The sequence below is a fragment of the Anolis sagrei genome, chromosome Y (genome assembly GCF_037176765.1).
Source record: "Anolis sagrei isolate rAnoSag1 chromosome Y, rAnoSag1.mat, whole genome shotgun sequence".
In the NCBI taxonomy this organism is placed as follows: Eukaryota; Metazoa; Chordata; class Lepidosauria; order Squamata; family Dactyloidae; genus Anolis; species Anolis sagrei.
In genome coordinates this window covers 15,234,533-15,258,973 of record NC_090035.1, presented here as the reverse complement: position 1 = coordinate 15,258,973, position 24,441 = coordinate 15,234,533, and the positions used below count along the sequence as shown (strand labels likewise).

The 24,441-nt window shown below is 41.1% G+C and overlaps 1 protein-coding gene across 2 annotated transcripts in view; it reads left to right on the top strand.

The window, feature by feature from the left end:
- LOC132782028 (cytohesin-3) overlaps positions 1 to 24,441 on the top strand; it is a 148,147-nt gene that overhangs the window by 101,586 nt on the left and 22,120 nt on the right. For both annotated transcript variants that reach the window (XM_067461305.1, XM_060786667.2), the window contains exons 5-9: positions 5,545 to 5,663; positions 12,239 to 12,319; positions 13,683 to 13,795; positions 17,040 to 17,188; positions 21,094 to 21,205. In XM_067461305.1, coding sequence (XP_067317406.1) covers positions 5,545 to 5,663; positions 12,239 to 12,319; positions 13,683 to 13,795; positions 17,040 to 17,188; positions 21,094 to 21,205 — 574 coding nt within the window. The remainder of the gene's footprint in view (positions 1 to 5,544; positions 5,664 to 12,238; positions 12,320 to 13,682; positions 13,796 to 17,039; positions 17,189 to 21,093; positions 21,206 to 24,441) is intronic.

Below are 24,441 nucleotides of genomic sequence, written 5' to 3'. Positions count from 1 at the left end.
ACATTGAAGAAGGTAAATAATCATTTAATCTGAGTTGGACAGTCTTGTCTTAAATTACCATTTTTGTAAATATTCAAAAATATATAACCTACTGATTCCTCAATTAATGTAATTTAATGGGTATCTATTTTTATTTTGCAATTTACCTGTAGCAGCTGCACTTCCCACCCTCGGCTTATACTCAAGTCAATCCGTTTTCTCAGTTTTTTGTGGTAAAATTAGGTGCCTCGGCTTATATTCGGGTTGGCTTATACTCGAGTATATACAGTATATGTGTGTATATGTGTGTATATATGTGTGTTTGCTTATATATATGTGGTTTTGTGCATGCGTTGTAAATGTATTTTTTATTTTTTGGCTTTTTAAGTCTCTTCTGCTGTGTTTTTCAGTGTTTTTATGAGTGATGGTCACTCGCTGGTCTGATAGGTGTTATTGTTTCCAAATTTGGTGTCAGTTTGTCCAGTGGTTTTTGGCTTACGTTAATCCCACAAACTAACATTACATTTTTATATAGCTGTATGATTTCTTCAGGCTATTCTACCTTTTGGTGATACCATTAGACAAAGTGAGGCACATGTTATGGGGTGGCAGTCCTCACAGCCATTTTTCTTAAGCATCCTCACCATTCCCACTGTTGGAAGGTGGTTGTGTGCACTCTTTGAACAAACCTCCTTGTGCTCCAACATGGCGACACAATCTGTCACTTAGTGTTGAAGTGTATTCCAGTTCCTAGTCTGGTTGGCATTTATATATACAATTGGAGAGGGGTGGCATTTTATCCTTTACCTCAAGCAGTAAAAAACTTGAGTAGGACCTATGCAAGGTAGCTTATAGACAAGTAAAAATTAATTGCAAAATACAGCATAATATAAAACTGAAAAATATCAAACCATTTGCAGTCCTAGGTAAAACAGTCAGTCCCAAAGCCTGGGCTGTATATATGTTTTGATCATTTGCCTTGATGGGGCTGATGCTGTCATGTCAGGGGTTTTTCCATTTGCCCTGTGCTTTTCTAGGCAGCTGCTTTGGAGGGTTTGGCTTTAGGACTGTTCATAACTCTGTCCATCTGTGTGCATAATACTCTTCCTATTGGAAAGCACAGCAAATAAAGCTGCTCAGTTTAGGTTCAGATTTGAGAAAATGAAACATGTAATCCTCCTTAACTCCCTGTTCCTCATTTGTTCCCTTTGGGCAGGACTATTATCATTTTGCTGGCCTTTTTGTTAAAACAAGTGTTTTCTGTTTACTTACTTTGTTTTGAAGGATGGTAATTTTTTTTCTTGGAACAGCTGAATATCCAGGAAGCATTAAAAACAAAGTAATTTTAGAAGCATGCAGATGGGGAAAATAGAGCTGACGTATGAGAGTTAGGATTATAATGAGTTCCTTAGCTGCTAATGGCTGCCAGTATGTGGGGAAACATGGCTGGCATGCATGGTAGTAAAATGTGCCTCCTCCCTTTGTAATTTCCAAAGAGGGGCTGATTGTCAGTCTTCAGGCTCTTTAGAGAGAGAGAAAGTGGCCAGGAGAAAGCGAATGGAAACAAGGAGGAGGGGGATAAAGCACATTTGTTGCACAGACTCAAAATAGCCTCCCAGACTGTTTAAATGGCATTTATGATAAAAGTAGGTTGGATTTGTTGAGCACATTGTCTTTGCTTGGCAGGATGGTTTTCCGCTGCTGCTGTTTCCATAAACTCTCTCTCTCTCTGCGTTGCCCAAACATACATTTATTTTGCCAAAAACCATTTTGTTTTTATTATTTCTATCTGAAGCCTCATTTCAACCCTTCATTGTTTGTTTTTTAAAATAAAGGACCACACTAGAAACTTATTATTCAAGGTTAAAATTAGTTACAACATCAGTAGTAAAATCACTGCAGATCCCAATTAAATGTCTTTAAAAATACACTGAGCCACCTGGTCGTTGTTGTTGTTATGTACCTTCATGCAGTTTCTGATTCATGGTGGTGCTAAGGCAAACCCCCAAGATTTGTTCAAAGCAGCTTTGTCATTGCCTCCCTCTGAAGCTCAAAGAGTGTGTATTTGTGGCTAAACAGGAATTACAACCCAGATATTCATAACTATAATCGAACACCGTGTGTCTCAAAACCACTGAACTTGCTGACCAAAAGGTCGGTGGTTCGAATTCAGGGAGCGGGGTAAGCTTCTCCTGCTAGGCGAGGTTCTGCCAACCAAGCAGTTCAAAAGCATGCAAATGTGCGTAGATCAGTAGGTACCGCTTCTGCGGGAAGCTAATGGTGTTCCATGCAGTCGTGCTGGCCACATGACCTTGGAGGCGTCTATAGACAATGCTGGCTCTTTGGCTTAGAAATAGAGACTTAGACACGACTAGACTTAATGGCAAGGGGAATCCTTTACCTTTTATACCCCAACAGAACCACCCAGATCTTCATAACTATAGTCCAACACTCAAACTATGCTGTGTGTCTCAGTGGTGCAGCGGGGTTGAGCTGCTGAACTTGCTGACCAAAAGGTCGGTGGTTCGAATTCGGGTAATGATGTTCCATACAGTCGTGCTGGCCACATGACCTTAGAGGCGTCTATGGACAATGCTGGCTCATCAGCTTAGAAATGGAGATTAGCACCACTCCCCAGACTCGTACCCAACTAGACTTAAAGGCAAGGGGAAGCCTTTACCATTTATATCCCAACAGAATATTAATAATTGAGGCAATTTGTATAGAACATGTTCTTACCTTTTGAATGTAGAGCCAGACCACCATATGTTACTCTTATTCTTATCAAACATCCTCTATGTTTGTTCTTTTTTTAAAAAAATCTAATGAAACTAGAGTTCCTTTTACTGGCTTTACGACTTACCATAATACATATCCTATGTTTTAGTTTGGAGTATATAGATATATGTCTTACTCAGAGATAAGTGCCACTATGTTTAATAGGGCAAACAGACTGTAATTCTTATCAAAAGAAAAGCACATGTTCAGATAATGGTACAATGCATTATACTTTGAATCCCATGTAAATGTCAAGATACTAAAATGCAGTTGAAGATAACGCTGGCGTTGATTGTCATGGTTCCAATTATTATAAATGATTTATCTGATAATGTGCTTTTTAATGATGTGGTGGTATCTCCTTCTCTCTCTAGTCAAATTTCCCAAAACAAGCTGTCTGTCAGATCATTAGCCTGTACAAACATCAATTCTATTATGAGCAGATTAACTCTGTAATTTGCATCTGAGGACTCATAAGGAATAGATAATAACATACGGTATCTAGTTCATTTATTATTAGAATTTTTCTAATGATTACCTTCAACAAAACCACAAGTGTTAACTGTTTTTACTTGTATCTTAACAATTACTAAAAAATAAGGGAAAAATATAAAAAGGAACGGAGCCCGCGGTGGCGCAGTGGGTTAAAGCGCAGAGCTCCTGAGCTAGTTGACCGAAAGGTTGCAGGTTCAAATCCAGGGAGCAGTGTGAGCTTCTGCTGAAGAGAGATATTGACAAGCTGGAATGTGTCCAGAGGAGGGCAACTAAAATGATCAAGGGCCTAGAGAACAAGCCCTATGAGGAATGGCTTAAAGAGCTGGACATGTTTAGCCTGAAGAAGAGAGGCTGAGAAGAGACATGGTGGCCATGCATAAATATATGAGAGGAAGTCATAGGGAGGAGGGAGCGAACTTGTTTTCTGCTGCCCTGGAGACTAGGACGCGGAACAATGGCTTCAAATTACAAGAAAGGAGATTCCATCTGAACATTAGGAAGAACTGTTCAGCAGTGGAACTCTCTGCCCCAGAGTGTGGTAGATGCTCCTTCTTTGGAAGCTTTTAAACAGAGGCTGGATGGCCATCTGTCAGGGGTGCTTTGAATGCAATTTTCCTGCTTCTAGGCAGGGGGTTGGATTGGATGGCCCATGAAGTCTCTTCCAACTCTATGATTCTATGAACTTTATTATTTATTTATTTATTTACAGTATTTGTATACCGCTTTTCTCACCCCGAGGGGGACTCAAAGCGGTTTACACATAAGTAATGGCAAAATTCAATGCCAGTACAAACAATTACAATTATACTTTACAATTAGACATAAATCAAGTTAAAAACATTACATCCACAAGTAATAAAATAATAATTAAAACAATAAAACAGTCTCTTCCGTCAAATCGCCGTTCCAGTCATTGTCTTTCTGAAATGCTGCATACATTTACTTCTACTGCCCAAAGGCCTGCTCCCAAAACCATGATTTTAATTTCTTTCTGTAAGCCAGGAGGGAGGGAGCAGATCTTACATCATTTGGGAGTGTGCTTCATAGGCGGGGGGCCACAGCCGAGAAGGCCCTGTCTCTCGTCCCCTCCAGATGCATCTGTGCTGTGGACGGGAGCGAGAGCAGGGCCTCCCTGGATGATCTTAGATTACGAGGTGGGACGTAAGGGTGGGTGCATTTGAACAAGTAAGCTGGGCCAGAACCGTATAGAGCTTTATAGGTCAAGACCAGCACTTTGAATTGGGCTCGGAGATGGACCGGCAGCCAGTGGAGCTGGCATAGCAGGGGGGTGGTATCCTCCCTGTATGCTGCCCCAGTTAGTAATCTGGCTGCCGCCCGTTGAACTAGCTGAAGTTTCCAAACCGTCTTCAAAGGCAGCCCCATGTAGACTGCGTTGCAGTAATCTATTCGGGATGTAACCAGAGCGTGGACCATCGTGGCCAGATCAGACTTCCCAAGATACGGGCGCAGCTGGTGCATGAGTTTTAGCTGTGCAAAAGCTCCCCTGGCCACCGCCGAAACCTGGGGTTCCAGGCTCAGTGATGAACCCAGGATCATCATCATCATCATCATCATCATTCTCTTGCCCTTTAATGTTCTTTGTCAGTGGCAACATTAGCTTCTGTGTCTCTGCCTCTGAATGAGAAGCAGAAGAGACAGGGCAGCCTGGTGTCTATATGTCTGTGTTTGCGGCTGTTGTAGTCAGTGAACTCATTTTGGCTGTCTCCAGCACAAGCGCCCTGCACATTTGCCTCGAACTTGGAACTCCCACGTTCAAGGAAATGGGTAATTGCTTTTCTGCTTGACTTTTCTAGCTGTGCTGCTTGTGCCAGACACCCCCTCCCTAGTTGGCCATCATCTGTGAATGAGGCTTTGCTGCGCCAAACACAATATAATGCTGTATTTGTCAATTGTGTGCAAGCTCTTACTATAAGATAGCTTGTTTCCTAGTATTTCCATGATATGACCTAACTTCTAGTCCCAACAAGGGTCCATCCATTGAATCAACTTGGTAAATCAAGATCTAGGAATGTTCCATTATTTCTATCTACTTGGGACTGACAATCAGGTTGAGTAATGGTGGAGTCGTTTGAATTTTGAACTAGGGCAAGAGTTGAAATTCCCTTTTACCTGGGGATTACCTTGTTCAGGAATTTTCCATCAACCACAAAATGGCAACTGAATAAATTTTGCCAGGAGAACCCTAAGATAGTCACCAGAAGTTGACTTGAATGCACATAACAACAAACATTGGGCAAGGGGAAAAATACTGAATTCTCCTTCTTCATTTAGGGAATCCAGTTTCTGATAGAAAATGACCTCTTGCAGAATACGGCTGAAGACATTGCACAATTCCTTTATAAAGGAGAAGGGCTAAATAAAACGGTCATTGGAGATTATCTTGGCGAAAGGTAAGCAGACACCAAACCTAGTTCGTATGATGTTAAACAGGATGTGGGGAGCCTTGCTTTGTTCCATTTTGTTCTCTTCTTCCTTGGGTATGAATGTGTCTGTGCTATACAGTTATAGTAGTTTGATGCCACTTTGACTGTTCTAGCTCCATACTATAGAATTATAGGTTTTGTAGTTTATGAAATCCTCATATTTCTTTCTCTAGAAAGCTCTAGTATTAGGACAGACCATTTGATCATCTAACCCAGTATTCTTTGCTTAGCTCAGTGGTTCTCAACCTGTGGGTCCCTGGACGTGTTGGCCTTCAGCTCCGAGAAATCCTAATAGCTGGTAAACTGGCTGGGATTTCTGGGAGTTGTAGGCCAAAACGCCTGGGGACCTATAGGTTGAGAACCACTGGCTTAGGTTGGGACCTCCGCATTCCTTGGTACCTGACCTTCCAAATTGGCAATGCTAAGCATTCTATGGATTCTATGGATGAACCATAGAATTATGATCCTTCTCTCATCTATTTAGTTATCTCTTTCCTGTATTGATCCACAAGTGCATTATGGTGGTAAACCATCCATACAAGTTTGGTTTAGGGGCTGTTTAAAAGAATAATGACTAAATAAGATAGTGCCATGCTGGCTATGCTCACCATCTCCTCTGTGCTCCTTCTAATTGATCATGGGACCTTCCATGTGCCAGACATATGCTTCAACACAGCTCGTATGATCTCATAAACATATATTATTATTACTTATTTATTTATTTACGACATTTATATGCCGCCTTCTCACCCTGAAGGGGACTCAGAGCAGCGGCAATTAGATGCTGACACATATAAATATATCATTTAAAACACGTTAAATCACATAATAAAATTCATATAAAAACAATTTAAAACAATAAAAATCAATGACTTCTATATACTGCCTGGTTACTCATGGAAAAACATTGGGGGGGAAAGAAACCACTGCACTGTGTTCCTTGATCTCAAAAAGGCATTTGATCAGGTTACAAGTAAAAAGTAAATACAATATATTATATTATTATCATAGCACAATATTAATATTATATATTACATTGTACTATAACATTATACTGTAATATTATTAGTAATATTACATTTAATATAAAATATATAATTATAATATTTAAATTGCTTTAAGCAATTCAAAAACTACACAGTGGAAGTCTTCCGAAGCTCCACTATTCTCTCCTTGCATCTTCCTCCAAGGCTTTAAAGCAGGTTTAAAACAACTGGAAAGAACGTCTCTGGACGTGGGTATTCCTACCCACCCACCCAACAAACTGCATTTTCAGAATTACAGAGACGAGAGAAAAGCCATTGCTAATCTTAGGATGCAGTTGATTCCACAGGCCTAAAGTCTATTCGTAGTCCCAACTGGAACAGGCTCATTTAATCAGATGGAGAGTCTTAAATAAATCTCATGTATTCAGTGAGTTTATGCTATAATTATTAGTTATAAGCAAGGGTATCGCCTACTTATTAATAGTATTTCTTTTTTGTGGTCCCTGAGTCACACATACCTGTCATTCTGGACCTCGGTGGAGATATTCAGAAATTTCTAGATCTGCATTTTGGCAGCAATCCCACTCCTTCCTCGACTGCATTCATAGAAGTCATGTGTTCCTGTTAACATCTAGTTTCTTGTCAGTCAGTACCATAGAGGAAATTGTGTTTTGGCACTTCATCAGTTCATCATTCCTTCTTCTCTCTGGGATTTTATGGCCCTGAAGATTTTTTTTCAAGAAGTGTTTAAGCTGTGGAGTGAAGATTCCACTTTTTGGCACAATAGATGCAATTTGTTTATTTGTTTATTTACTACACTTTTATCCCACCCCTTTCAGCCTGAAGGCGACTCAGGGCAGCGGCAATTAGATACTGAACACATATAAATACATCATTTAAAACAGGTTAAATCTCATAATAAAATTAATATAAAAACAATTTAAAACTATAAAAATCAATGACTTCTATATACTGCCTGGTTACTCATGGAAAAACATTGGGGGGGAACCACTGCACTTTGTGTTCCTTGATCTCAAAAAGGCATTTGATCAGGTTATCCATGACCTGATCTGGCGAGCACTACAGTGACATAGAATATCAGAAGACTATGTAACATGGATAAAGCTACTATACAATAATACAAGAAGTATGGTCTGCTGCCCTGAGGGGATTTCACCACCCTTCAACATCACTCTCACCACTACTATTCATACTCTGCATGGACACGGCTACAGCAAATTTGCAAACTATGCATCCCTGGACACTCCTATATGCAGATGACATAGCACTTGGCTACCAAACACATGCAGCTCTCCAACAACAAGGAGTGATAGACTGAGTGAAAATGGACTTCAACTGAACATACACAGAGTATCTGAGTATCTGGAATCTGACCTCCAAACTGGAAAAACAATTTGAATTAATGGACAAGCACTAAAGAAGGGCACCCAGTTTAAATATCTAGAGTCACTGGTCTCCATAGATGGTGACACAATACCTAGAGTTGTTCACACAGTAGTCCTTTATGGGGCAGAGTGACATGAACAAGCCCTTAACACAATGGAAATTAAAATGCTGAGATGGATGCTTGGCTTGACACTTCTTGACCATGTGCCAGATGGTGACATCTGTCAAAGACTAGGAATAAAAGCGATCAGCAAGAAAATGCAGGAAGCAAGACTATGGTGGTACGGCCATGTCATGAGAAGAGAATCAACATCAGTTGCAAAAACATCACTGCATTTGGAGATTGCAGGACGACGACCAGGTGGATGGCCAAAGAAAAGATGGATGGACATTATCAGGCGTGTAGTGAGGGGGGGGGGGTTAGGGGTTCAACCCCCCCTCCCCCCAAAATCTTAGAGGTTAAAAAAAATAAAGCTGGTTTACTCATGAATTTTAACTGGCTAGCCAAATCCCCATGCTAATTTTATGAGATGCAAAAAATGAAGAGTCCCTCCAGAACTGCAAGCACTATCTCAAGCAAATATTGACAATTTATCCACACTGTCATTACTTGGAGCAATACCCGATATAGCGAAGCAACCAAGTTGGGGTGGGGGGTGTTGAATGCTCTCATTAAGGAGGCCGGACTGGGTGGAGGTGGTTGACAGGGGCGGAGCTGCAGGCTATTGAAGGCTGCTCTGCCCCTACTGTGCTCTTTGCTTCAGCGTGAGCTAGGAGGCAGTTTTCAACTCCCCCCCCCCCAACATTTTCAACCCCCCCCCCCAACATTTTCAAAACTCCCCCCCCCAACATTTTCAACCCCCCCCCCCCAAAATTGTCAGTCCTCCCCGAAATCTTTTTCTGGCTACAACCCTGGACATTATCAACAAAGACATGTGTGCTGCCAACCTGAGGATGCCCAAAACAAAGCCCTGTTAAACCACAGTCACAGTTCTAACCCCCTCAATGAGGAAAATAGCTTAGAAAGAATAGAAGAATATTTGCAGAGTTAAGCTGTCTTGAGAACTTTTTTCTCCAATTTCGACTAGATTCCCTGGTCGGCACACAGTTTTCAGCTCGGCCCACAAACACAGCCTCCCCTTTAAGTGCCTCAAAATAGTACAGACTTTGGCAAGCTTTGAAATTTCTTTAATAGAGACCAGATGCCCTGTTGTGATGTAATGCTTTTAAGAGACAAGAATATGGGACAAACTCGGTTGCATTCATAAAATTGCAGAAATAAAGAGCTCTTCTTGAATGCACGACAAGTTTTCAAAATTATTTAATATAAACTGGGCAATAGAATTGTTCATATTCAGCATTGAAAAACTGTAGACTAAGTGATGGCTAACCAAGGTCTGCTTTTTGGAATATATTTTAGCTAGAAAGTCCAAATATATAGTTCCATGCATGTTTGCTACTCGCAGGATTACTGCCCACAGAAGTCATATAGCCAAGTTTTAAATAGTTTGTACAGCTGGCGATCTTCTGAGTCCACATTGCTACAGTTATGCACAGTTACTCTCTTTTAGATGCATGTTATATTGCTTTTGGGATCTAATCCATTTGTCTAGTTCACATGCACTTCCATACTTACATGGAAGTAAGTCCTGCTGAATTCATTCTTTTGTTCAACAAAGCTTATTATTGCGATACGTCATCTCTGAAATTTTAACCAAGTGGGGGTATTAACTTTAGCAATGTCTAGGAATTTTCCATTCTCTTTCCTGTCATGTCTTCCATTGGTTAAATGCCTATATGTGTGCTAAGAATATATCTAAGACACATTCCTTTGTGTCCACCTGTCTTTGGGGAGTATAAGTTTACAAGGGGGAAGTATACTGGTCTATATGTAGAAATATAATTTGATTGTATTACATGGGAAATTCCAGCTGAGGAAGTTTAATAAATGCATGTTCTGCTGCTGAAGCAGATGTTTCTTTCTAAAGGGATCTCCCCAACTATCAGGTGTTCACTGTTCGTTTCCATTTTCCAAATGAATGTGCCAGAGTACTTATGAATGTATTGATGTACGTTTGTACCCCAAGGGTTCCTCCATGGTTTGATGGATCTGGACCAAACTTGGCACATAGACTCTTCATTAATTTACTTAAAATAATTGAGTGGTTTGAATTAAATAAGCCATTGCTTTTAGAGCCAGAGCTGAAGGAAAGAGAAGGATCAGAGTGGATTGGGTGCTGCTAGGTGAAGTGGCCCCCTGTGATGTGACTGGGAAAGAGAAAGGAGAGAAGAGAGGAAGAGCAAGTGTATTATAGAACAAAGAGAAAACATATAGGTATTCCCCAAAAGATTATTTTTGAGTAAAGGTAAAGGTTTCCCCTTGACATTGAGCCTAGTTGAGTCCAACTCTGAGGGTGGTGCTCATCAATATTTCTAAGTTGAAGAGCCGGCATTGTCCGTAGATACCTCCAAGGTCATGTGGCTGACATGACTGCATTGAGCACTGTTACCTTCCTGCAGAAGTGGTACCTATTCATCTACTCACACTTGCATGTTTTCGAACTGCCAGGTTGGCAGAAGCTGGGGCTAACAGCGGGAGCTCATCCCACTCCTCAGATTCAAACCACCGACCTTTCTGTCAGCAAGTTCAGTAGCTCAGTGCTGCACCACTGGGGGCATATTAGGGAGCATATTAGGTAAATAACGTGAATTATTACCTTAGTATAATTCTTTTGGGAACAAAAACACTTCCTTTGGCATGCTGATCTACTTGTTTCTCGTTGGCACGGATTCTTGTAGTATTTATACATCAAAAACACAGTCATATCCTATTTAATGATTAGGGGTTTCATTGTGTTAATTAATATACTGGAAAAGATTTGTTTTGTTTCACTTAGGAGGTGATATCATGGAGGCAAAGTCTTTGCCAAATAAATCCACCTACTTCTTGTTGAGATGGAAGTTGATCTACAACATTTTAATTTAATGATGTGTTTCAAGCGCACCCTGAGGATTGCAGCCATTCATACCAATGTGTGCTAATGCTGCAAAAATTCAGAATGTTGCCTAGTCAGAATAATAGTGTTAGTTATATTATAATCTACCTTTTTCCCTTTGTAAAAATCAAAATATGTGTATCATCTAGTATAGCTCATGCTTCATTACTGTCTATTTTGTAAGAGTCTTGCACATTTCCAGGAGAAGAAATGTAACACTTCAAACCTATTAAATTTATCTGTGATGTACTGCTGCATAGCTGTAAATATATGGTTTAAAAAGCCTTTGGCTTCACTTAGATCTGGAGATTTCCAGGTTTGGCGTAAAGAAGGCAAAGTTTCTAAATCTCATTATTAAAACTGAAAATATGACAGCTTCGTCCTGTACTTTAGCATTCTAATTTTTCAGTTTGTAGTCTTAAGGGTTGCATATATACAGACATTCCTTAAATCAGTGGTTCCCAACCTTTTTTTTTTAAACCAGGGACCACTCCCCAATATTAGTACCAAAAGAGTTACAAATCAGTTTTTGGTCAACTTAAAATTTGGTTTGGTTATTTGGAGTGCTGATTCGGAAAATTGCATTGGATAGACCATATCAAATCTAATTTCTGATATAGAACATATGTCATCCAGTAGTTGCAATCTGCTCGCCCACTGCCTTAAATGAATAAAGAAAATTGTATTCAGATGCAAGTTGCTTCTTGGCTTTTGTCTACTCTTAACAGTGATTACAAAGAATCTAGCTCTTATTTGGCTCAATCTGACTACCATTTCACCTCCAGAACGGGTTTTTCTACACTGAAAATGCAGAAACTTTTTGGGGACTTTTGGTGACTGTTTGCATATTGTCTACATATCACAAGCATAAATATGTTGAGTACCTCACGGTTGGAAAAATCAATTCATTAAATGCGCCTTTTTTGTGTTATTACTCATTTTGAATAAATTATTTAGAATAAATTATTTACTTAACCTCAGTATGTACCAGCTAGGCAACTGGGAGACAGGGTAGAATTAAGTAAGACTTATGATTGATAGGTCCTGCCTTGGAAATATATAGGCTAAAATATAAATGATTTTGAATATTAAAATAAAAAGTTACCACCAGTTTACTTCTTTTTGTTTTGTTTTGTTTTGTTTTGTTTCACAGGGATGACTTTAATATTAAAGTACTTCAGGCTTTTGTTGAACTCCATGAGTTTGCGGATCTTAACCTTGTACAAGCCTTAAGGTGAGTTAATAAGAACAGCCGAAAGATTTCCTGAATATTTGGTTATTTTTAAATGTTATGAATATGTATTGTGTCAAGCAGACTTTCTTTTTAATCATGTCATAAGCAACTTGAGAAACTGTATTGGTGTGAGAGAATTGGTTGTCTGCAGAGACGTTGCCCAGGGGTGCCCTGATATGTTACCATCCTTCTCGTATCCTTGCATGGAAAGCTGGAGCTGACAGCCAGGAGCTTACCCCATCTCATGGACCTTCAGGCGGCACAAGGGTTTAACTTGCGCCACCGCGGCTCTAAGGCAGACATAATTTACTCAAAACTGTAAAGTTTCCTCAATGGCAGTGTGCACAAACTGGTGGTGATGTAGCAAAGCAAAATGTGTCACATACATCAGCATCAGAAGAGGGACAATTCATTCTCATTTTAAAATGAGGTAGCTAAACTCAGGTAGACTGTAATAAACAAATTCCATTTGCTTAAATCTTTTATTGATCTTGAATGTGCTGAACGTTGCTTGAATTGCCCCTCCTTTCTTAACTACGTTGACATAGTTACCGAGACTGTGGCGCAGCTGGCTGGCAGTCAGCTGCATTAAGATCACTACTGACTGAAAGGTCATGAGTTCAAAGCCAGCCCGGGTCAGAGTGAGTGTCTGACTAATTTGTGTAGCTTGCTGTCGACCTTTGCAGCCGATAGACAGTTGCATCTGTCAAGTAGGAAATTTAGGTACCGCCTACGCGGGGAGGCTAATTTAACTAATTTACGATGCCATAAAAATCTCCAGCAAGTCTGCAAAGAATGAGGAAGTACTTCATCAGTGTCACAAATGGATGGTGAAGCGACGGCTCCCCTGGTGGCCAGAATGCCCTCATGAAAAGTTGGAATGTTAAATTGCCTCTGTGTCTGTCTATATATGTTGTGTGTCTATGGTATTGAATGTTTGCCATGTATATGTACATTGTAATCCGCCCTGAGTCCCCTGCGGGGTGAGAAGGGCGGAATATATTTATACTGTAAATAAATAAAAAGACAATATCTTATTTAATAGCTGCTATGGGTGCATGTATTTCAAAAGAAGTGTGCTGCTGTGATTTGAAAAAGCTGCTTTGCTTTGCCTTAATTAAAGACAATTTTACACATTATTTGTAGAATCTCTGTAGAGAGATAAGAAAGGGATTTTGTTTATAGACTCAGCAAGCAATGCTTGAAGCTCTAGGCTAGTGTTTTGGTCTACAACACATTTGAAACAATAAACCTCTAATTGTGAAATGTGGTGCTATACTACCATTTCTGTATTTTACATAATTTTGGATAAAGATGTGTTTTAGGATAAGATACTCGAGCAGTTTCTTGTCTATCTTTACAGGCAGTTCCTGTGGAGTTTCCGGCTTCCAGGAGAGGCTCAAAAAATTGATCGTATGATGGAAGCTTTTGCTTCACGTTATTGCCTTTGTAACCCTGGAGTATTCCAGTCTACAGGTTAGTAATGATGAGACTCCCACTCATGTTTATTCCTCACTAAAGTCAGGTACAAATTAATTATAGAAAGTAAGCATGAAACTGGTAACAACCTTATTCTCAGAGCTGTGGCAATGAGGAGGAGTCATAGGATGAAGTTGCTCAAGAGAGCTTCATATTATAAGACAGCTTACACATTTGCTGTATCCCTTCCAGTCTTCTGACTTACAGCAACCCTGTTGTAGGGTTTTAATAACTACATTTGTTCAGGGTTTTTTTGCCTTCCTCTGAAGCTGGGAGAGTGTTTTCTTTCTTTCCGATCAGAGCGACTTGAGAAACTGCAAGTCGCTTCTGGTGTGAGAGAATTGGCCATCTCCAAGGACGTTGCGCAGGGGACGCCCAGATGTTTTACCATCCTTGTAGGAAGTTTCTCTCATGTCCCCTCATGGGAATCTGGAGCTGACAGATGGGAGCTCACCCCACTTATCCCAAAAGGTCCCAATTGAGCGGGGTGAGCTCTCAATTGTCAGCTCCAGCTTCTCATGAGGGGAGCAGTATGCATGAACAAGATCATGGAGTCCTCATGGACAACAAGTTAAACATGAAAGGAAGAAGAAAGGAAATCTTAAGTGTTTTTTTCTTCAATAGTTATAAGGAAGAATGGAAGTTTACTACATTCTCCTCCCCTTTTTTATTTGTCATTTTTCATTTTTCATTTTGGTATTTTTTGCATTTTTCTATTTTTCTATTTTCTTGTTTCTTTTTTGTTTTTATTTTCCCTCCCACCCCTCCCTTGATTCCCCCCCCCCAAACCCCAACTCGATTCCCTATCCCAACCTGTACCACTATCCAAATCCTGATTCCACCCCAAATCCGAACTCAATCACCTCCCCTTTCTTGACCTTCTTCCTTTTAATGTTTATCCACGGTGGTACACGCTTTGGTCACATCCCGCCTTGACTACTGCAACGCTCTCTACGTGGGGCTGCCCTTGAAGACGGCCCGGAAGCTCCAGCTAGTCCAGCGCGCGGCAGCCATGTTGTTAACCGGAGCGGGACGCAGGGAGCACACAACGCCCTTGCTGTCCCAGCTCCACTGGCTGCCGATTTGCTACCGGGCCCAATTTAAGGTGCTGGTGTTATCCTACAAAGCCCTAAACGGTTCCGGCCCAAAATACCTTGAGAACCGCATCTCGGCCTACGAGCCCACGAGGACCTTGAGATCATCTGGGGAGGCCCTCCTCTCGGTCCCGCCTGCCTCTCAGGCACGCCTGGCGGGGACGAGAGAACGGGCCTTCTCGGTGGTGGCCCCCCGGCTATGGAACTCCCTCCCTGCTGAAATAAGACAGGCGCCTTCCCTCATGGCCTTCCGCAAGGGCCTGAAAACCTGGCTCTTCGAAAAGGCCTTCAACTAAGTGCTATGTTTTTGGAATGACCACCGGAATGGACCATGACTATGAGATTGATTATGACCCCAAACAAGACGAAGCGGATTTTTAGTTTAATTAGTTGTGTATTCGTAAGATGTTGTGTTATGGTCTTGATCTATTGTAAACTGTTGTCTTTTCTATGTTCTATGTTTTATACACCGCCACGAGTCGCCCTCGGGCTGAGAGTGGCGGTTAACAAGTGCAAATAATAAATAAATAAATAAATAAATAAATAAAATAAATTATCCCTGAAAATCTTCAATAAAAATAATTGAAAACATGAGCTAACAATGTCTAGATCCCTCCCTATTCTGCCTTGGTCAGACCACACCTGGAATCACATTGTGTCCAGCTTTGGGTACCGCAATTTAAGGGAGATGTTGACAAGCTGGAATGTGTCCAAAGAAGGGTGACTAAAATGATCAAGGATCTGAAGAACAAGCCCTATGAGGAGCGGCTTAAAGAGCCGAACATGTTTAGCCTGCACAAGAGAAGGCTGAGAGGAGACATGATAGCCATGTGTAAATATGTGAGAGGAAGTCATAGGGAGGAGGGAGCAAGCTTGTTTTCTGCTGCCCTAGAGACTAGGATGTGGAACAATGGCTTCAAACTACAGGAAAGGAGATTCCACCTGAACATTAGGAAGAACTTCCTGACTCTAGGAGCTGTTCAACAGTGGAACTCTGCCCTGGAGTGTGGTGGAGGAGGCTCCTTCTTTGGATGCTTTTAAACAGAGGCTGGATGGCTATCTGTCAGGAGTGCTTTGAATGCGATTTTCCTGCTTCTTGGCAGAATGAGGTTGGACTGGATGGCCCACAAGGTCTCTTCCAACTCTTATGATTCTATGATTCCTGACACAAAGAAAAAAGAAAGAAAAAAACACTTTTTGGATTCGAACCACCTACCTTTTGGTCAGCAGTCCTGCTGGTACAAGGGTTTAACCCATTGCATCACCAGGGCTCCTGGGAGAGAGTGATCTGCCCAAGGTTATCCATTAGGTTTCCATGACCGAGCAGGGATTCAAACGTCACCCAGGAGTCCTTTCGATCACTTAAACCACATTGTTTCCAGATTACAAATATTAGGTAAATTAACTCATAAAAATATAGCACCAATCAATGAAAAGCACCATGTTCAGGCACTTGCTGAGCTGTTGAACTTGCTGACTGAAAGGTCGCAGGATCAAATCTGGGAAACAGCGTGAGCTTCCACTGTCAGCCCCAGCTTCTGCCAACCTAGCAGTTCGAAGACATTCAAATGTGATTAGATCAATAGGTACAGCTCTGGCGGGAAGACAACAGCACTCCATGAAGTCATGCTGGCCACATGACCTTGGAGGTGTCTACGGACAACGCTGGCTCTTTGGCTTAGAAATGGTGATGAGCACCAATCCTCAGAGTTGGACACGACTAAACTTAATGTCAGGGGGAAACTTATACTTTTACCTCAGGCACTTGTTCCTCCTAACTTTGGAAACTTTGTCATTGGATCCAGACCAACTCATGGTCTTCTTTTCAAGAGAAGACTTGAATAGGATGTTCATCTCACATTTAATATGCCTTTGAATGATGTTTCGCTAATGTTACAGGAAGTTGAGAATAATTTCTAAGTCTTCTTTACATCCAATTCTAAAACAACAACTTCCTGTAAATTTTCAATCTGACTTTCTCTTCCCTTGAACTTTTTGGATCCAGCATATAGATTTTGACTTTGTTGGAGGGTTAAGGGATACGCAAGTGCATCTCCTGACTTTGCATATTTACTCATAACCAGTTGTCGCCTGGTTTTATAATGATCATCCAAGACTAATCAATGTACTTTAATGTTGCATTTCAGATACATGCTACGTGCTCTCTTTTGCAATCATTATGTTAAACACTAGCCTTCACAATCACAATGTAAGAGACAAACCAACAGTAGAACGATTTATATCTATGAATCGAGGCATTAATGAAGGCGGGGACCTCCCAGAAGAATTACTACGGGTAAGCTGCTTTTAAAGTGGCCAGTGTGCTGCTGACTTGTTGCTTTGATGTTTGCTCAGGGAATTCATGTGTCAGTTCTGGCACTGATCCCTATGGGAACCAGCATCGTAGGATATTTCTCATGTGGCAGTGCATTTCTGCAGCAATAACAGCAACAATGATCCATCTTTCAAGGCCCATAGACTCATTCACATTTTCTTCTCCATTTAAAATAATAATAAACATAATAATAATAGTAATAATAATAATAATAATAATATACTTTATTTATATTCTGCTCTATCTCCCCGAGGAGACTCGGTGGATTACAGAACACATATATAGCAAACATTCAATTTTGTCGTGTCAGGAGCGACTTGAGAAACTGCAAGTCGCTTCTGGTGTGAGAGAATTGGCCGTCTGCAAGGACGTTGTCCAGGAGACACCCAGATGTTTTTTTTATGTTTTACCATCCTTTTTGGAGGCTTCTCTCATGTCCCCACATAAGGAGCTGAAGCTGATAGAGTGGGCTCATCCGCGCTCTCCCCGGATTTGAACCTGCGACCTGTCAGTCTTCAGTCCTGCCGGCACAGGGGTTTAACCCACTGTGCCATGACATTCAATGCTGTTATACAATTAGTAAGTCTCTCTCTTCCCCCCAAATGTTATCCGTTCTCACATTTGCCCCCCAAAACCCACCCCAAAAAGACGTTTGGCCTTTTTCTTCCTCAAGTTTTGTCGTTTCCCATATTCTTTCTCATTCTTCCTTCTGAAGCTTTATCAGCTCCCATGTGCATCCTGGACAAGAAAGACCCTCAAAACCACTGCAAAAGGGTCTGTCTCTCTCTTGCCCCAAATGTTATTAGTTCTCACATTCCTCCCCCAAAATCCACCCCAAAATCCACCCCAGACGCGCTCTTCTTCTTCCTCCTGAAGGAACAACAGTCACACAGTCCAGTCTTGGCAGTTCCCATGTGCATCCTGAACCCCCCCCCCCCCAAATGCCCCCCAATCTCTCTCTTTGCCATCTAACAAGATTTATCAGTTCCCATATGCGTCCTGGGTAAGAAAAACCCCAAAGCCCACCCCAAAGGAACTCTCGATCAGTCAGCCAGGCTGTGAGTGAGTGGCACCTATTAAGGTTCAACTGCTGTTTCACCCTTTTTATAGTCCTACATTCTTGCTATGTTTTATACATTTGAACATAACTTGTACATGCAAGGGGCCCCTTGGTGGCACAGCAGGTTAAACCACTGAGCTTCTGAACTTGCGTACCAAAAGGTCGACAGTTCAGATCTGGGGAGCAAGTTGAGCTCCCACTGTTAGCCCCAACTTCTGCCAACCTAGCAGTTCAGAAACATGCAGATATGAGTAGATCAATAGGTACTGCTTCTGCGGGATGCTTACAGCTCCCCATGTAGTCCCAAAAGAATTATACTAAGATTATAATTCATGTTATTTACCTAAAATACTGCCCTAATATGCCCCCAGTGGCGCAGCGCGTTAAACCCTCTATTTTTATTAGTTTTATACCTTTCTTTAATTGTGCAATGCTTTTGACACAAAATAGTTTAATAACCTTCACATTTGGAACCTACACATGAAAAAACAAAGGCCACACATAGGAGCGCACAAAGGAAAGGAGACGTCTCAGGATGCAAATGAAATGAGATTTAAAACATACCTTGATAAGATCCTGAGACATGTCTCTGTCCTACTGTTGCAACGGATGTTCTGTGGTTTTGCATTTTTTTTCCTTCTCAATCTGGAGAGATGCTTATCAGTCTTTTATGATGGAGAAGATGTGTGCCTTATGCATGGATGCATCTTCCTGCAGCTCTTCAAAGGGGATGCTTTATTTTTAGAAGAGATCTTTTTGTTTAACATTCTGTAACGTAGGCTCTTGGAACACGGAGAATTCCACGCATCCGTTTGGTTTCTGTGTGATCCTGGAGTGTTTTGAACGACCAGACATGTTTGCAGACTGTGATCCAAACCATGCTTTCCTTTTAAGTGCTGTGTAACTGCCTGTTGAGCAAATCACGCATCATCAGGCAAATATTTGTACTTCCTGCCTAAGAAAAGTGAAAAATGCTTGCGCAAACAGTCATTCAGATTATTGTCGAAGGCTTTCATGGCTGGAATCACTGGGTTGTTGTAGGTTTTTCGGGCTGTATGGCCATGTTCTAGAAGCATTCTCTCCTGACATTTTGCCTGCATGGCAGGCATCCTCAGAGGTTGTGAGGTCTGTTGGAAACTAGGAAAATAGGGCTTATATATCTGTGGAAAGTCCAGAGTGCGAGAAAGAACTCTTGTTTGTTGGAGCTGGATGTGAATGTTTCAATTGACCACCTTGAACAATTTCAACAGAAAGGAAGAACTGGGTTGTTGTAGGTTTTTTTGGGCTATATGGCCATGTTCTAGAGCAGGGGTCCCCAAACTATGGCCCATGGGCTGGATACGGCCCTCCAGGTCATTTACCTGGCCCTTGTTCAGAGTCAACCTAAGTCTGAAATGACCTGAAAGCACACAATAACAACAACAACAAACCTATTTCATCAGCCAAAACCAGGCCCTCATTTCCCATTGAAATACTAATAAGTTTATATTTGTTAAAATTGTTCTTCATTGTATTATTTTTAAGTGTTTTTTTACACTACAAATAAAATATGTGCAGTGTGCATAGGAATTCAATCATGTTTTTTTCAAATTATAATCCGGCCCGCCAACAGTTTGAGGGACTGTGACCTGGCCCTCTGTTTAAAAAGTTTGAGGACCCCTGTTCTAGAGGCATTATCTCCTATTTTTTTAATCTAATCTTTGAATTTTAAATTAAGTGAACTTTCTGGAGCTTGTTGAGCTGAGGTTCGTGTTTTTATGCTTAGAACATGACCGTATAGCCCAAAAAACCCTACAACAACCCAGTGATTCCAGCTATGAAAGCTTTTGACAGGAAGAAACCATGAAAATGAACAAAATCTGGCCACCAATTTTAAAAACTTCTAAAATTATAACAGTAAATAAAGAACAAAACTCAAACACAGGGGAGCTTCAGAGAAGAAACAATCAGGAACAGCTAATCACCTCTCAACAAAGAATTCCCCCAGGCGGTAACAAGCGACATCTAAAAACTGTCAGGCCATCAAATGCTAATCAAGGTAACCAATTGAAACATTCACACTTGCCTCCAACACACAAGAGTTCTTCGAGTTTTCCGGGCTGTATGGCCATGTTCCAGAAGCATTATCTCCTGACGTTTTGCCCACATCTATGGCAGGCATCCTCAGAGGTTGTGAAGTCTGCTGGAAACTAGGCAAGTGGGGTTTATATACCTGTGGAATGTCCAAGGTGGGAGAATGAATTATTGTCTGTTGAATGCAAGTGTGAATGTTACGTTGAATGGCCTTGATAAGCGTTGAATGGCCTTGCAGCTTCAAAGCCTGGCTGCTCCCTACCTGGAGACCTCCTTTGTTGGGAGGTGTTAGCTGGCCCTGATTACTTCCTCTCTGAAATTCCCAATTTTTTTAGTGTTGTTCTTTCTTAACTATGTTTTGGAGTTTTTTAAATACTGGTAGCCAGATTTTGTTTTCATGGTTGCCTTTTTTCTGTCCACAAGATGTGGCCAGTGGCAACATTCACATCTGCTTCCAACAAACAAGAGTTCTTTCTCCCACCCTGGACTTTCCACAGATATATAAACCCTATTTTCCTAGTTTCCAACAGACCTCTAAGCCATAGATGCAGGCGAAACATCAGGAGAGAATGCTTCTAGAACATGGCAATACAGCCCGAAAAACCTACAACAACCCAGTCATTCAGATTGTTGCTCTGAAAAGCACTGTCTCTTTGAGAACTTTCAACAGAATCTATTAACCATCTCTTGCCTTCCCAGCACTGAGGTTAAACTTTTCCTCATTTTCTTTCAGAATTTATATGAAAGCATTAAAAACGAGCCTTTTAAAATTCCAGAAGATGATGGGAACGATTTGACCCATACGTTTTTTAACCCAGACCGAGAAGGCTGGCTGCTGAAATTAGGTCAGTAGATGGATAATTTCCCTTTTGCCTTCTATATTCACCTGTGCTTTGTCCCCTGATCCTGCTTTTGTGAAAATCCAATGCATTGGGATTCCTGTTTATTTCTGATCAAAATGTCGCCAAGTAATTTTTGTATTATTTTTGTACCTCTTCCTAATTTGCAATTTTGTGTGGCTAAACCTGTCAGTAAAAATGGATCTCTGTCTTTTACAGAAATACCAAAGACAAATAGATAACCTTTATGTTTACTTTTGACCATTCCAAAGACTACTGTGATAAAGTATTTCATGAGATTTCTCTCTCTTCCAAACACAAATGAAGTGCTCCAGTCTGTTCCAAAGGTTATTCCTGTGTGTCTTTAGGTTCACTCCCATATTTGTGAATTTCTGTTGGTGTGACTTTTGGCTATGATTTTTTAAATGAGTGGTTTAAATGTGCCTTCTTGTTTTCCTTTTGGCCTATGACCTATCACCTTTCTGTTCTGTGACTGGCTGTCTCTGCTTATTCTGCATTAGGAGGTACGTACCTGATGGCTTTCTAGCCCCTCTCTTCTTCTGTTGCTTGTTCTTTCCTTATTTTCCCCCTTCCTCCTCCTGTTTTGCTCACTTTCCTTCATTTTAGCATTTGTGGGATTACCCTGCTTGTCATTTAATAACACTAACTTGAGATGGGTGAAGCCAATGGATTTCCAATCATGTCTATAATATTCCCAAACAATCACTGTTTCTTCAGGTGCTCCAAATACTTCACATTCGTTGACGTTCAGCCCTGGTTTGGCAAATCTTTGACTCTGTGGAATTAGTAGCCAGGTGTGATGTACTTTATTTCCTCATATTATGTACTAGCCGTCCCCTGCCATGCATTGCTGTGTCCCAGTCTGGTGATCTGGAAAATAAAGTAATTGTTTCTAATCTATGTAATTTCTTTATGCTTGTGGATAAACAGTATTTCTTGTTGTTTCTTTGTCAGTGTTGATGTGGAGATTGTCTGGTTTGCCTACTCTGGAGCATGTAACATATCATTGTCCTTCTTTAGGGGTCCCTTTCAAATCTATGATATTACATCTGTGTGTGTGTGTGAATCATATATATCTATCTATATCTATGGCTGGATGGCTCTTTGTTAGGAGGTCTTTGATTAGATTTTCTTGCCCTGGTGAAGAGAGTTGGACTGAATGGCCTTAAGTATTTTCTGTTGGTCATGGGGGTTCTGTGTGGGAAATTTACCCCAATTCCGTCGTTTGTGGGGTTCAGAATGCTCTTTGATTGTAGGTGAACTATAAATCCCAGTAACTATAACTCCCAAATGTCAATGTCTATTTCCCCCTAATGCTATCTATGTTCATATTTGGGCATATGGAATATTTGTGCCAAGTTTGGTTCAGATCCATCATTGTTTGAGTGGTCTCTGGTGTAGGTGAACTACAACTCCCAAACTCAAGGTCAATGCCCACCGAACCCTTCTAGTGTTTTTTTGTTGGTCATGGGAGTCCTTGTGTCACCTTTGGTTCAATTCCATCATTGGAGAGAATGCTTCTGGAACGTGGTCATACAGCCTGGGAAACTCACAGCAAGCCAGTGACTCCGGCTATGAAAGCCTTCGACAACATAGTTTGGGAATGCTTTGGAAAGATTGCCTTCTTGAAGGAAGGGTTGTATATCAGAATGTCAGAGCCATCTTCCCATATTCAGTAGGCATTTCTACTTCACCTATATCATAAAGCCAAGAGGTTGTAGACTCTTCCGTCTAAATATGTCCTCGATGAGATCCAATGTAGCTTGTTTGATCAGACATTCTGATTGCTGATTTATTTATTTATTTACTTACTGTATTTGTATACCACCTTTCTCAGCCAATTGGCGACTCAAGGCAGTTTCCAACAAATCAGTATACATAAAACATAATATAGATTAAAAACAGTAAACAATATAAAACATCACAAAAGCAATAAAAACAACATCATCAGTGTCGCATTATTCATGATTGCTGATTTAGAGGCCTAACTTCAATTGATCTCAAGGGCAGCTGGTGGCTGTTGCATTAAAGTGGGCAGCAGAGGAACCCTTCTTTTGCACCTTTTGAATTGTGGAATTGGCTGTCAACCTGTTGTTTGTATTCTCCTTGTGTATACCTTGTTTGCAGGTGATTATTGAGGGGGCAATTGCCCACCCGCCTCTCGCCTGCGCTCTGCCATGACCATTGTTGCTTTCCTTCACTGGGAGCCCAAGGGAGGCCACATTCGAAAGCGATTTGTGCTGCCCTTCCTTGCTCCAGCAAAGATGACAGATTCTCTGTGTCTGCATGTCTTGGATCAGGGAGCACAGCACAGCAGAAGCAGCAGCAGAGGGAATTGCAACAGCACTGTGTTGAGCAGACATACAGTACGTAAACCAGAGACTCTGGAGAGTTAGTGCTAAAGAAAGAAGATGGAGAGCCGTGTGTGTACAGCTTGACATGGCAGTGGCCAGTTATAATCTCACTGGCCACATAGGTCCCTGCCTGTGTTTCATCCTTGGAACTACAGGCAGTCCCCGGGTTACAAACATCTGACTTATAAACAACTCATAGTGAAGAACAGATGTGAGACAACAGGAAGTGAGAGAAATCTGCCCCTTGGAAGGGAAATCCACTCCTAGAAGAGTTATCATGGGGAAAAACTTTATCACCAATCTGATTCCACAACAAGACATTTTTTTCAAAATTCAATTGTCACAAGGCTAGAAAGTGAGGTGAAATATTGTGAACAGGGGCACAGACTCAAAGGGAAACACTACAGGGATGCCCACCCTTCCCTATGCTATTCAAAACTATATATCTATATAACTAAAAATGTAATGTTCATTTGTGGGATTAACATAACTCAAAAACCACTGGACAAATTGACACCAAATTTGGATAAAATACATGTATCAGGCCAACGAGTGACCATCACTCATAAAAACACTGAAAAACACAGCAGAAGAGATTTTAAAAGCAAAAAAACCCACAAAAAATACATTACAACACAGGCACACACACACACACATATATGCAAAAACACATATTGTATTTATTTATTTGTTTGTTTGTTTGTTTACTATATTTGTATAGTACCCTTCTCAGCCCTTAGGTGACTCAAATATATACACAAAAGTTGTTGTTGTTCATTCAGTCGTCTCCGACTCTTCGTGACCTCATGGACCAGCCCACGCCAGAGCTCCCTGTCAGCTGTCACCACCCCCAGCTCCTTCAAGGTC